Here is a 14,511-nt window from a genome sequence, read left to right on the forward strand (position 1 = left end):
CAAACCGTGATTAAAATCTTTAAATTTTTTGTTCATTTGTCAGTAAAAAAAATGCTCAATAACTCATGAATAATGTTGTAAAACTCTATTAATTGGTTTGATAATTCATAAACTTTTAGTAGGAACAAAGAAAAAAGATGTAACTATTGAACCAGTTGGAAACACAGTTGCAATAGAATATGAATCAAATCAATGTATACAACTGTGACAATAGAATCATGATCCAATGTTAATCATAGGCTAAAACTCAAAATCACTTCCGCGCTGCTCATCTGACTTAACCAAGCAAAGTAATTAAACAAAGTAAGTCTGCAATCAGAAATCAAAACACTATTAATTACACATTGTATATTTTGACAACAAAAAAATGAAAAATTTTAGAATGTGTAGTTACCTAAATGCACGAAGTATTTCCTCGTTGTAGGGATCGATCGAGAATACAAGGCCTGCCATGAGGTATTTCTACACAAACACAAGTATTAAACGTTATATTATGAATTGATACCACTGATGTAGATATGGCGTTTGCTGATCGTTAATACCTTGAATAACTCATTAGCAGCAGCAGCAGCTATGTCACCTCCGTGGTGAGAGTGAGGGACGGGGAAGTCTGGTTTGAGCCCAATACATTCCTGAGCATCGAACAGAGCAATCATGCATGTGCCTGTATTGTTTAGTTCACGTGCTTCCCACAGGCTTCGCTTTGATATCCATGTGGGGTTAGATGGCTCAAGAAGACTAGCCTATGACACATCACGTATATTACTAACCACACGAGATTATCAACTCACTAGGAAGAAGAAAAGTTTACCATTCTATATTGTAAGATAGCACTGGTGTATTGCTTATTGCTCGCGTCACGCATCCCTCCATACTCTAGTTCAGCCAAGCGATTTATCAGTGTTTGCTCTCTCTGAAAGATATGTTATGAGAGAGAAAGGAAGGTTGTAAATACAATTGAAGATCAAAGTGCTGCTCAGTTGTACACAATGAAAAAGTAGTTTCAGACCAATGTTTCAAATTCTCCAGAATGAATGTACTCGATTATGCCATCGACAGTCCAATTTGGATAAACTGCAAGCCGTTTAGTCACTGGAAACAAAATCTCCACAGCTGCACGATTATCCACCATGGCAGCTTCCTCAATAGGTTTATAGAGATCCTGAAAGTCGGCATTATCAATACCATAAGTGTCCAGTTGATAACATCAGGATAAAAATATAAGGAAACAATACACCAATTTATATTCTTCGAGTGGCAAAAAGATAACGACAATTAATTTGTTTTAAAGAAGGATGCCTGCAACAAGAGACAGGCTGAAGAAATCACAATTAGAAGATGAATTATAGGACAGTAAAAAAAGGGAAATATAGAAATTAACTGCATCTGGATCTGCTTTAGCTTTAAGCAAACGCTTAAGAAATTTTGTGTCTCCTTCTATTGCAGCAACTCCCAAAGGACTTATCCCACTGAAAAACAAATTTGGGTCTGCACCAGCCTGTAAAGAGAAAGTACTTGATAACACTTGAAAATATATCTAGCAATTAGTCATTAGCAAACATAGTCATATATCTAGCAAATAGTTATCCATCTCTAACAGAAAAATAGACGAGAAAACTATTCCCATTTCACTAAACATACCTCAAGCAACAATTCCAGGCATTCAAATGAGTGAGACTTGACTGCACATACAAGAGGGGTGTTTGCAAATGCACAAAAAAGACTTGGCTGCAAAATGGAAAGCAGCAAAGGATTAATCTCACAGGATTATATCATTAGTTAATTCAAGAAATATATTGCATATGCTAACACAGTAAGTCAAAAGATCATATCAGTATGATTGGCTAAAGTATCAAATTTGATGTGTTAAACAAATCAAACTCTAATCCACATTCAAAAGTTTAATGATTAGAAAGTTTATAAATGACCAAGAAAGTTAATCAAAACAAAAAATGACAAAACAAGACTATCATTGGCAAACAGTGCAGCTGAAGGTTGTGCTTGCCCATGCTCCACGAGACAAGATATACTTGACAGCCTGAACATTTCCACGAGAAACAGCAATTTGCAAAGGTGTTCCATCTACAGAATCTACGTTTACAAGAGCATCTTTTCTCAGCAACAATTCCACAAGCTCCATATTATCTGAAACAAAACCAATGACACTATTACCAGAGTCTTTCACAGTATTACAACCTACAAAACCACTGACCTTTTAGAAGTGCAAAGTGCAACGGAGTGAATCCCTCAATATTTGGAAGACTAATTTGAGCACCATGTTTGACGAGAAACTTGACAATTTTGACATGCTCCCCTGTGACAGCTTCTGCCAGAGGAGTATCCCCTGAATCAGATCAAACACTTGAAGAATAACATATCGCAATCCCAATTTGTTCAAAACAACATATCATAAGAAGAAACGAGCGAGGGAGAAAACCATTGTAATTCAAGGCATCAATATAAACTTTGACGGTCCTTATCAAGAATTTGCAAATCTCAAAATTTCCAATTTCAACCACGTGATGCAAGACATTCCAGCCAGTAGTGAAGTCACTGTATTCATCACATATTTTCCGGAATTCTCTGATATCGTCAACCTTGTTTCTAATTGCTGCGTATCAGAATCAGAGATATAAAAACCAAGAAAAAGGTGAAGAAATAACAAGAAAAAAGACTTCAATTCACCCTTAAGTTGTTCAAGGTCTCCACTTGCACCAGCCTCGATAATCGATGCACCTGCCATTTTTACAACTGTAAAATGAGTACTTGAAGCCCCACCACACACACATGCATGCAATCAACAAGTATAACCGAAGAGTTATGGCCCAAGAAATTGAAACAAAAACTGTTTTCTAATCAGCTTACCAATTTCAGAAATAGAACCCATGGCGTTCAACTTCTTAGAGAAACATGATTGTTATTTTAACCTTTCCACCTTATTTATAGAGTATCATAAAATTGTGCAAGGAATTCTCACCTTTCGATATTTAATTTTTTGCATTATGAGAAGTTGAGAACAACCTAGCTGAGAGCAAAATTCATTTCTAAAAAAAATTAAAATTTCTCCCTCATTAAAAAAAACAAAAACAAAACAAAATCGGGAGCCCTAATTTTCAAAACCTGGCTCCGACGTAAGAGGACAAGCCACACACGCGTTAGCACCACCGTTAGCTGATAGCTCCCGAGCTGTGACGGAAGAGGAGAAGTGAGAGGGAGAGAGAATGGAGATGATGCCATTGCGGTTACAAGTATTAATATAATATCAATTGAACTTTTATTTTAGATTTTATAAATATACTCCCTCGCTTCCATAGCAGTGAAGACATTTATTTTCCACATCGAAATTAAGAAAAATTATATTAGATGAGTTCAATAAAGGAGAATAAAATAAAAAATGAAAAAGGTAGAGAGATGAAGAGAGAAAAATGTAAGAGAGAGTAAAGTATGTGTGGAAAAATGTGTTTGACTTTTGCTAAAAAGAAAAATGATTCTATAACTATGGAATATACCAAAATAACAAAATAACTCTATTACTATGAAACGGAGAGAGAAATAAATTGCCAATTAAAATTTTATTTTCGATTTGATGTTCATAATAGTATAACAAATTGTCAACAAGTCGAAATCATGCACTTTAATCATCGTTTTGATCAAGTATCATTATGATTTTAATTAAACCTATCCCGAGGATCACTGACGGACCCAGGTGGGGTCGGGTGGGGTCGGCCGACCCCATTGCCGGTCCGTGAATACCTCCTAGAACCTCTCAGAATAGGCTGTCAACCCAGGGCTGCTTCGGCTCCGACCCCATGCTATGGCTGCTTCATCGATATGGAAGAGAGAAGAGGAAGAGAATTAGAAGAATAAGCTTCTTGAAAAGTTTGAAAAAGACGAGACGTGACGATAATGGAGAAAGAAGAGCGGCGGCGCAGTGCTCTAATTTTCTTTTAGTAAACCTAGGTAGTTGAAATAGTTTATAATATTGATTAATGCGTCGTTATTTTATTTCTTTGTTTAAGTGTAAATTTAATTAATAAGATAAGATGTGCTTATTAGTTTAAATTCTATTTTATCATTAGAGTCTTAAGTAATTTGGTCTAAAATATTTTAAAAATAGTCAATTGCAACTAAATAAGTATGATTGATTTTGAGTTAAATTTTTATTTGTAGTTGCAAATAACAATAATATTTGTAAAATTACAAATAAAACTAAATAGTAAACTTAGACGTTAGCTAAGACATATTTTAGATAATATAAATGATACATGGAACATTAAAAAAATTTATAGTAACAGTCTAAAAAACTAAATTTTATAAAGTTTTTTATGTGTTTTTTCTATTTTAAAAAATTATTTTACTCACATTTAATCTCCCCGTCTATGAATAAATGTCCCATATTTGATCAATACGGATTTTAAGAAATTATTTAATTTTATGTGGTAAAGTGGGTAGAAAAATTATTATAATATGAAGCCTACTTTTATATATTAGTTTTATAGTAAAATGTAAGTTGAATTAGTTAGGAAATGTAAAGTCTACTTACCAAATATAGTAAAAGTGAATAGAACATTTATTCGCGGATAGATGAAAAAGAAAAAGGAGATATTTAATGACGGATGGAGTGTTAAATACCTTGCCAAATGAAAAATAATGCAATATTCAAATTTTACTAATATATATAATAATTATTTAAATATTATATTATATTATATTTATTAATTAGTTTTTGTCCCCACGAATTAGATTTCCTTGGTTCCGTCATTGCCGAGGATCATATCGAACCGCCATTTATGATTTATGTGATATTAAAATTTAAAACTACATTTTCACTATTTTATAGCGGCATAAGCTACATTTCCTAAGTGTGTCAAGACTCAAGAATACAGCAAACGATGAGAGTATAATTTATAATTTTCTTTAAAAAGTTGCACCATAATTTACCCCTCAAAAATCTCTGTCCCTCCTTGATGTTGCCTTTATGGATAAGAATTTAAGATTATTATATTATATTAAATCATGTATAATAAGAAACTGGTTAGTCATAATAATAATTTTACTAGTATGAAATTTGATTAGTGGAGTATCACATATGTAGATATTCCCATAAAATATTCCCAAGTATAAAAGTGAAAATAAAGTAATAAGGAAAAAAACCAAACTTTCGTAAATGTGAAGAACAATAAATGGCTCAATCCACAACCACAGTTGATTTATTTAACAGTCACACACAATATTTGCAAGAGTAGAATCCAACTTATGCACATCACACAATCAATTCTTGGAAAGTTCTAGAAACTTTTGGCCATAATTATTTTAAAATGTAGGGCTGCAATGTTGTACTCCCTCTGTTTCATAGTAATGGAGGCAAAACTTTTCGGCACGGAGATTAAGAAAAATTGTGTTAGGTGAGTTAAGTAAAGAGAGAATAAAGTGGAAAATGAAAAAGGTAGAGAGATGAAGAGAGAAAAAAAGTAAGAGAGAGTAAAGTAGGTGTGGAAAAATGTGTTGACTTTAACTAAAAAGGGAAACGACTCTATTACTATGGAACGGACGGAAATGAAAAAACGCTCCTATTACTATGGAACGGAGGGAGTATCTCTTAAGAGCATCCACAGTAGGGGCGCCGCGGCGGGCGCCCCGATCGCGGCTAAGTCGCGCCTGTCTACTGTGGCGGAAGAGGCCGCCCCGGAGGCGGACGGTTTTGTGGGGCGAAAGGGCTTTCGCCCCGAATGCGCCGAGGACGAGCCGGAGGAGAGAGAAACGCGGCGGCCGCCGCAACTATCTATTGCACGGCGAAACCGCCGCGGCGGTCGCCGATTTACATTTTTTTTTTTAATTTCAGATTTTTAATTATTTTTATTATAAATATTCCTCCCATTTTAATCTTCTCTCCACACACATCTTCACACCCATTTCACTTTCTATCCAATTTTTCTATCTCTAAAAATTTGTGGATTTCCATTGCTATTTATGGATGATTTGTGGAATGAAGCATGGGATTCTTTGATTCAAGAGGTGCAGAGGGAAGCCGACGAGGAGGATGAGGCGGCGGCGGCGGAATTGGAGGCGGCGACGATCCCTCGTGAGATTCGTCATCGTCGGACAATCCCACGAGACCATGTCGGAGCGGCTGAGCGGCTTATGGCAGACTACTTTAGCGCTAACCCCCGTTACCCAGCTGAGATTTTCCGTCGGCGTTTCAGAATGTCGCGACCGCTCTTCACCCATATAGCGACGACATTGGCGGACCGGTACGGTTGCTTCAACCTCCGGAGTGATTGCGCTGGCCGGATCGGACTGTCTACTTTTCAGAAATGCACCTCTGCAATAAGGCAGCTTGCCTATGCCGAACCGGCTGATATGTTCGACGAATACCTACAGATGGGTGAGACGACTAGTCTAGAGGTGCTCCGGCAGTTTTGTAAGGGCATGCGAGAAGTCTTTGGTCCGGAGTTCCTACGAAAGCCAACCTCTGATGAGTGCCAGAGACTGCTAGATATGCACGGTGCGGTGCACAGTTTCCCAGGGATGATGGACAGCATTGATTGCATGCATTGGGAGTGGAAAAACTGCCCGTTGGCGTGGAAAGGTCAGTTCACTACTGGTTTCAAATGCAAACATCCTACGATGATCCTGGAAGCCGTTGCTGACTACTGTTTGCGGATCTGGCATGTATATTTCGGTGTTGCAGGTTCGAACAACGACATCAACGTTCTGCAGTCGTCGCCTCTCTTCAATGATGAGTGCCGGGGAGAGGGTCCAGAGATCAGTTTCGTAGCAAACGGCACGCAGTATCGCAGGGGATACTATTTGGCAGATGGAATATACCCTCGTTGGCCCGTATTCGTCAAGACACTTCGCCAACCGGCTGGAGCGAGGAGACAATATTTTGCGCGAAAACAAGAGGCCGCTAGGAAAGATGTTGAGCGAGCTTTTGGTGTGCTCCAAGCGCGATGGGCCATTATACGTAGACGGCACCACGGTTCATGAACCGCCGGTTCCCGGTTCCGAACCGCCGGTTCCGGTTCAAAAAAATCCCGAACCTGAACCGGCCCGCCTAGCTTCCGGCGGTTCCGGTTCATGAACCGGTTCATTCACGGTTCGTAGCCGGTTCAAGACCGGCGGTTTTCAGACGGTTCCGGGCCGGTTCGCCGGTTCAAGTTCGCTTTTTTTTTTTTTTAAATTTATTCATTTATAGTGCTAATTACAAATTACATCTTGTAGTTGTAGTGTTCTACTTACTAATTACTATCGAATAAATAAATATAACGAAAATGACAATTGACAAATAGAGTAGAAGTCGACATTGGAGTTGGACAATTGGAATTTTATTGATACAATGATTACAAATTACAATCATACAATTATACAAATTTGAACGATATGTTGATATTACAAATACAAATGTTGAAAATTGAAATTACAAAAGAGTCAAAAGACTTAATACATAACATAATACATGCTTGTTAGCTTGTATAACAATTTAAATAAAAAATCTTGAAGTAAAAAACAATAAATTATAAATGCAAATAGATAGTATAATATATTATATATATACTCTTAGTCGGCGAAGGAGATGTTTCTACATAACTAAATTGAGGATACCTTTAGCAATTCAACCTTAATTGTTGAGTTTAATTTAACCATCAACAATCATGGTAGAATTGTCAAAAGTCTCCCGGATTTAGTCTTATAGAGAAGTCTTCTTCATCGATTAGAGTATATACAAATACAATTATATAATTGTATTTGTATATTTTAAAGTTGAAACAATTGAAAAAAAAAGAAATAAAGGAAAAGGACTTGAGCCCAACTTAAATTTAAAATTTAAGTTGGGTTGCCTACGTATCCTTAATGCTCAATTACATTAAGGAATCAAAGTCCACGTAGTTCTCTTACCTTACTTACCTATTTGGCAATCGGCGGTAGACCTCCCACTCCACCTCATTGTTGTTGTTCTTCTTCGTCGGGGTAGTAGTCTTGGTCGGTTTGTACTTGGGTGTTCCAATCTAGCTCTTGGTCTCTAATGTCAGCCGAACACCAATCGTCAAGTAACATGGTGGCTTCCATATTTTGGCCGGATAGTCTACTTCTTCTATCGTCCAAGACGTTGCCTCCAACACTAAAAGCGGACTCGACGGCGACAGTGGAAGCCGGAATTGAAAAAATCTCCTTGGCCATTGATGCAAGGATGGGAAAATCTTTCTCATGTGTTCCCCACCAATCGAGGACGTCGATTTGGTTGGGAACGGGACCTTCATCTTCATTCAAAGAAAAGCGTAAGTCAAAATATAAATCTAACTCACTTACCGTACTCCTTGCCGACGAACTGCCGCTGGTGGTGTAACCGTATAGGTCGGCCAATTGGGATTGTGCGTCGGGGTCATCAACTTGAAAGAACCCAAAACTGTGTTGTTGATGAGGGGTGGGTCGTTGTCTCACTTGGTGGGTACTGTTGTACTTGGCTTCGTATTCGGCAAAGAGAGTTCGCAACTCAAACTCAAATGCATGTTTGATGACGGAGAGATTGGGGAGGTTTATTTGGAATGTTTCGGACAAACGTATGTTGTTGTCCTCATTGACTTCGGATTGCAAATCCCGAAGTGGTTGAAGATCAATAGAACTCAAATTGTTGTAATAAAATTCTAAAATCTTCAAGGTACCGACTAATTTCCATTTCGGATCCAAAACCTTTGCAATCAAAAACACCGTTGGAATCTCACTGAAATACTTAAGCCATTTGTCAATCATATAATATAAAACACACATCAACTCAGGATTTGTAACGGAATTTTTCATAGCCGTCTTAAAACCAAGTGATATATACATGCAATGCTCTAAAACACGAACATATGTGCAATAATAAACACCCGATAACTCAACAGTCGCATTTTTGAAACCTTTGAACAATTTAAACAAACTCATGCTTTGCTCCCAACATGCATGCGATAAATATAAATCAGGAACGGGATAAGTCCTAAAAAAATCAATCAAATAATCTATATGCTCCAAAGTAGAGTTCAAACAATCATATGTGGAGTTCCATCTAGTAGACACATCAATTGTAAAATTTGTGTACCTGATCTTCTTTTGATGACAATATTTCTTCCAAGCCTTACCAATGTGAGGCTTCCAATGGATCAAATTTACGGCAGTTCTAATAGGATCAACATGTTTTTGCCACAAAGAAAGAGCATCTTGTACACATAAATTTAAAATATGACAAATGCATCTTTGATGAAAGTACTTACCATTTATAACCGGGGCACAAGCCGCAATTAAGTCGGCAATACTTGCAGTGTTAGCGGTTGCATTATCAAAACCAACAGAAAATACCTTATTGCACAATCTATATTCATTCAAAACTTGAATAATTAAAGCAGCAATTGCGGGTGCGGTGTGTGGCGTAGGAAATTGTCTAAAACCAATCAAACGCTTGTGCAACGTCCAACTATTGTCCAAAAAATGACATGTAATGCCCATATAAGAATTTCTTTGAAAAGCATCAGTCCACACATCAGAGCAAATGTTTACTTTGTGACCCAAGGTGGACAAAAAACGTGTTACTTCTTTTTGCTTCTCAAAAAATTGTCTGTTGTTAGATCTTTGATGTGAAGTTGCGGGTATTCTTTTAGCACCGACATTAAAAGCGGTTTGCATAGTAACTTCATATTTTTTGTCATCAAAAAAATTGAAAGGCAAATGCTTCATTGCAGCCCATCTAACCATAGCATCTTGAGCGACTTTATGATCATATTTAAAAAGAGGCGTACCTGTTGTTTCAGACGCACCGGACGGGAAGTTTAGTTGGGTTTGGGATTTGGCGGTCCCATATTCGATCGGATGCTTTGCCTTTAAATGACGATGGAGAGTACCATAGCCCCCACCGGCAAAAAAGGGGTAGGATTTATCGCAATAGTTACAATATGCGACAAATTCATTGGTCTCTTTTTGAGTGGTTGCATCTAGTACCGGGACTTTTTTATAATGTTTAACAAAAATATCCGATTTCAAGGCCTTCTTATTAGCCTTACCCCGCTCGGTTTGAGTTTCAGGAGGAGGAACCGCTTCATCATTTTCACCAACTTGTCCGGCGCTCGTCGGAGGATATTGTGCAGATCCTCCACCATTACCACCGTCGTCGTCGGATGATAAATTCACGTTACCATAAGAGTGATAAGACTCGTAACCTTCGCCGCCGCTCATGTTGCTAAGTACCATGGCAGCCCTATGATCTTCTTCGGCCTACAAATATTATATATAAAGTTATAAACGGTATAAATAATGTATAATACCAAAAACAAGAATTTGTAAAATTAATATTCGAACAACTTACTTGCAAACGCATAGCGGTTTGTCGGGAAACCTCATCCATAACCTCACGACGACTAGGGCGCCTTGATTTCCGACGACCACTTTGATCTTGGTCTTGGGCAATTCCCTTGCCCCGATCACCACCACGACGAGATGAAGACATTTTTTGCAAATTGAAAAATAAAGAGAGAGTATAACAAGAGTAGTGAGGGATGACCGGATGATTATGATAGACAATTGAAGTAAATTATAAGAACAATTTGCACAAATATAGTAAACAACTTGAGCAATTAGAGAGAATGGAGATAGAGATGAGAGAAATTGTGAGATTGAGAAGAGAAATCCTTGTTAACACAAGAATGGGGTGAGTAGAAATGAAGGGGAGAGGGGGTATTTATAGGAGAAAAAAATCAGATTTAATAAAAAAAAAAAAAGGATTTGCTGCAGAACGTTGGGCACCGGAAGATGGTGCAAGTACAAGTCACGGCGTTGCCTCCGCGCCGATACAGATGGGTGTACCACGTAGTAATGAATATCTGATCCAACGTTTCGCTGATATACGCAGGAGCACAACACATGACCAACTCCAGGTCGATTTGATTGAAGAGGTCTGGGCACGTAGGGGAGGCGGCGTAGCGTGAAGAACATGCGTGATTTTCCGTAGATCAAATTTTCGTTGTAATTTTCCCCTTACTTTAATCCGACGAAAATTTAGTTTTCAATTTTAATTTGTTTTATTAGCCGTTTTTATCTAATTATTTTTAGTCCGATAATTTTAATTGTAATTGAATTAAAATATACAACAAATAAAATAAAGTGAAATGTGGCTAAAAAAAGTGTCCACTATTGCTGCGGAAACTTTTTTTTGTGGCCGTGGACAAATAAAAAGTGGCTATGGACAAAAAACGTAAAAGTGTCCACCCTATTGTGGATGCTCTAAGAGCATCCCCATCCGTGCTCTTAGCTAAGAGCACGGAAGTGGGCCCGGACCTACTTTTACTGCTTGTCCTTAGCTAAGAGCACAACACCCACATCCATGCTCTTAGCTAAGGACAAGCTCAAGGGTCCCACCATTCTATTATTCAATTTATATAAAAACATTTTCACAATATTAAAATGCATTAAAAATACCCGGAATACTATTACAAATTATAAAATAATTAAAAATTACATAATTCAAATCCTAAAAATTAAAAAATACATAACTAAAATCCTAAAAATTAAAAATTACGTAATTAAAATCCATAAAATTAAAAAGTATGAAAAAGTATGAATGAGAGATAATTTGATGTTATAAATGGATGATTAATGTGTGTATTTATAGATGATTTTGGGATTAAAAAAAATTCACAAAAATAAAAAAAAACGTCTATAAACGGCTCTATTTTTTTGGGAATCCAAAAATATTTTTTTTTATTTTTTGGTATTATTTTGAATTATTTATGAATTTTTTAAAAAATAAAAAATAAAAATCGAATTTGCCAACGTTAATGCCGTTGGCCAATAAGAAGACGCCACGTATGGCTGCTCAGCGGCACGGACGGACGAGCTCCATCGGCGGACGGACGAGCTCTGTCCAGCGGCACGGACGGACGGACGCACGGACGAGCACCGCTGCGGATGCTCTAAGGCCCATTGCTCTGTCCCCTGTTCTGCCTATTGCAACCCCATTCCCTTCAATTTTTATTTTCGTGAAATGCAAGGCGGAGACGATCCCGGCTAATTTTTAGTTTTCGAAAATATTTTTATATATACCTAAAATTCAACTCTTATTTTTAGTTTTTGTTTTAGTGTTTTAAAACAATTTTCGTTGTATAATTTTACCATGTTCTATAATACAACGAAGATTTGGTTTTCGATTTAGTTTTCATTAAATTATGCATTTTATTTAATTATTATAGTCTAATAATTTTTATTGTAGTAAAATTAAAATATAAACAAAATGGAAAAAATAAAGAGGGAACATCTTTTTTGGTCCATGAACTTTGCCAAAGTATCATTTTAGGTCCGTGAACTTTGAAAATATTTTCAAGTTATCATATACTCATATATTTTATAAATATCTTTACTATATATTTTTGATAAATTTTCTAAATATAATTTGACCTTCAATATTATCACTTAATTTTGTGACATACAAGAAAAGATCCTTATTCAATTTTTTTATTTTTAAAGAAAAATTCTTTATTCAATTTTAAAATTCTCTAATATAAAAAATTGAAGAAGCAATTTGACTTACATGTCACAAAATTAAGTGATAAACTTATCATATACTTATATTTTTTATAAATATCTTTACTATATATTTTTGATAAATTTTCTAAATATAATTTGACCTTCAATATTATCACTTAATTTTGTGACATACAAGAAAAGATCCTTATTTAATTTTTTTATTATTAAAGAAAATTTCTTTATTCAATTTTAAAATTCTTTAATATAAAAAATTGAAGAAGCAATTTGACTTGCATGTCACAAAATTAAATGATAATATTGAAGGTCAAATTATATTTAGAAAATTCGTCAAAAATATATTATAAAGATATTTATAAAAAATATGAGTATATGATAACTTTATTAAAAATCTATACTCTTTAAGGTATTGAGGGTATTTTCGTCCAGAAAAACTTGGAAATAGTAAAAAAGTACTTCAAATGATATTAACTCATAGTTGATGGACCTCAAATGCTATTTTCAAAGTTCACGGACCTAAAATGATACTTTGGCAAAGTTCGTGGACCAAAAAAGATGTTCCCTAAAAAATAAATTATTGTGTGGCTTGGGCATGTCCACTATAGTGGAAAATATGGGTGTTGGTGGCTCGGCCACGATTTTGTGGCCTGGCCACACGTCGTGGCTTGGCCCGGCTAACTATAGTGGATATCCTAACTACCAGCTAACTAATTTATAGAGTTTGATTTAAGCGCGAGAAATAAAGAGAGAGGGAACTGTGCCACGTGTCTTCTATATAATGCAAAATGTGATTATTTTTAGTTTACTGCTCAATTTTGCTAATAATTTTGCATTGATCATAATAAGAAGCCCTATCCTGGCTCGGAGAAGCCGCGGGCTCGATCGGCTCGGCATGGTGAAAGTAGATTAGAAAAGAGAATACGAACACTAGGAAGGCGATATGGAGCCGTGTGGCCAAGTAGCTTGGAGGTCATGTGCGCTGGTGCTAGCGAAGAACTTAGTCCACTTGTGTCGATCCTGGAGTTCCGCTGATACCCAACAAGTGGTATCAGAGCCACGTCACGTTGTGGTGATCGTTGTTGTAGCCGTGATATTTTGAAGTGTTCGTTTGCAGATTGAGAGTATACTGTTACTCTGCCAGAATTAACAGTCGAGGACTGTTGTTGGCATCGTTACTCTGCCGGAGTTGACAGCTGGAGAACACCAGGACCAGATGGCGGATTTTTCTGGAGTTGCCAATAGCATCGAGAAGCTAAATAGCAATAATTATGAAAATTGGAGTATCTGTATGCGTTATTATCTCATAGGTCAGGACTTATGGGATATTGTTGGAGGGGATAACACCGCACCACCGACTGGCAATGCGAAGGCGCGAAAAGAGTGGGAGATGAAAAGTGGAAAGGCGATGTTCGTATTGATGGCTGCGGTAGAAGACGAGCAGATGCAACGTATCAGGTCAGCTAAGACACCGAAGGAGGCGTGAGAGATTCTGAAGACCGCTTTCGCCAAGAAGAACGAGGCAAAGCTGCAGCGCTTTGAGAATGAGCTATTCTTCATCTCGCAATGGGAGCTCACTGTACTTTTCTAAAGTTAAATCATTGTGTGAGGAGATTTCAAAATTAGATCCCGATAATGTGATTAACGAGACGAGTATGAGGAGGATCATCATCCACGGTCGAAGACCCGAGTTCAAGGGTCTTGTGACTGCCACGCGCGGTTGGGTTACACAGCCAACTTTGGACGAGTTAGAGAATATCTTGTCCAATGAAGAGACTTTGGATGAAAAGATGTCTAAAGTAGTAGTGAAGGATTATGAGGAAGAAGCCTTGTTCGCCGGAAACAAGGGCCGCTTTGCCAGAAATGATCACTGGCGCAGGAGAACAGAAGGTGATCGAGAATATCGACGTAGAAGGGATGAAAGTGATCGAGATCAATGGCGTGAACGAGAAGAAGATGATCGAGAGGAGAGACGCTCTCAGCTAGGGGGAGCAACACGCAGAGATG

General features: G+C 37.2%; 3 protein-coding genes across 3 annotated transcripts; 1 reads left to right on the forward strand and 2 right to left on the reverse strand.

Moving 5' to 3' along the window:
- Positions 1-155: 155 nt before the first annotated feature.
- Positions 156-3,237, reverse strand: LOC125216023 (ankyrin-1-like). Its single transcript, XM_048117624.1, has 14 exons — positions 3,121-3,237; positions 2,978-3,025; positions 2,866-2,896; positions 2,686-2,736; positions 2,438-2,611; positions 2,213-2,344; positions 2,006-2,145; positions 1,642-1,728; positions 1,382-1,498; positions 1,010-1,162; positions 812-913; positions 543-743; positions 395-462; positions 156-309 (listed from the first exon to the last, which is right to left on the reverse strand). Exons 1-14 carry the CDS (start codon positions 3,235-3,237, stop codon positions 234-236), a joined length of 1,497 nt encoding a protein of 498 aa, XP_047973581.1. The 3' UTR covers positions 156-233.
- Positions 3,238-5,970: 2,733 nt separating this feature from the next.
- LOC125210359 lies at positions 5,971-6,990 on the forward strand. The gene has a single exon (XM_048109918.1). It carries the CDS (start codon positions 5,971-5,973, stop codon positions 6,988-6,990), a length of 1,020 nt encoding a protein of 339 aa, XP_047965875.1.
- Positions 6,991-8,864: 1,874 nt separating this feature from the next.
- LOC125210027 lies at positions 8,865-10,696 on the reverse strand. The gene is made up of 3 exons (XM_048109607.1): positions 10,337-10,696; positions 9,774-10,245; positions 8,865-9,451 (listed from the first exon to the last, which is right to left on the reverse strand). The coding sequence occupies exons 1-3, from the start codon at positions 10,475-10,477 to the stop codon at positions 9,429-9,431; spliced, it is 636 nt and encodes a 211-aa protein (XP_047965564.1). The 5' UTR covers positions 10,478-10,696; the 3' UTR covers positions 8,865-9,428.
- Positions 10,697-14,511: the final 3,815 nt, after the last annotated feature.

Source organism: Salvia hispanica, chromosome 3 (genome assembly GCF_023119035.1).
Source record: "Salvia hispanica cultivar TCC Black 2014 chromosome 3, UniMelb_Shisp_WGS_1.0, whole genome shotgun sequence".
In the NCBI taxonomy this organism is placed as follows: Eukaryota; Viridiplantae; Streptophyta; class Magnoliopsida; order Lamiales; family Lamiaceae; genus Salvia; species Salvia hispanica.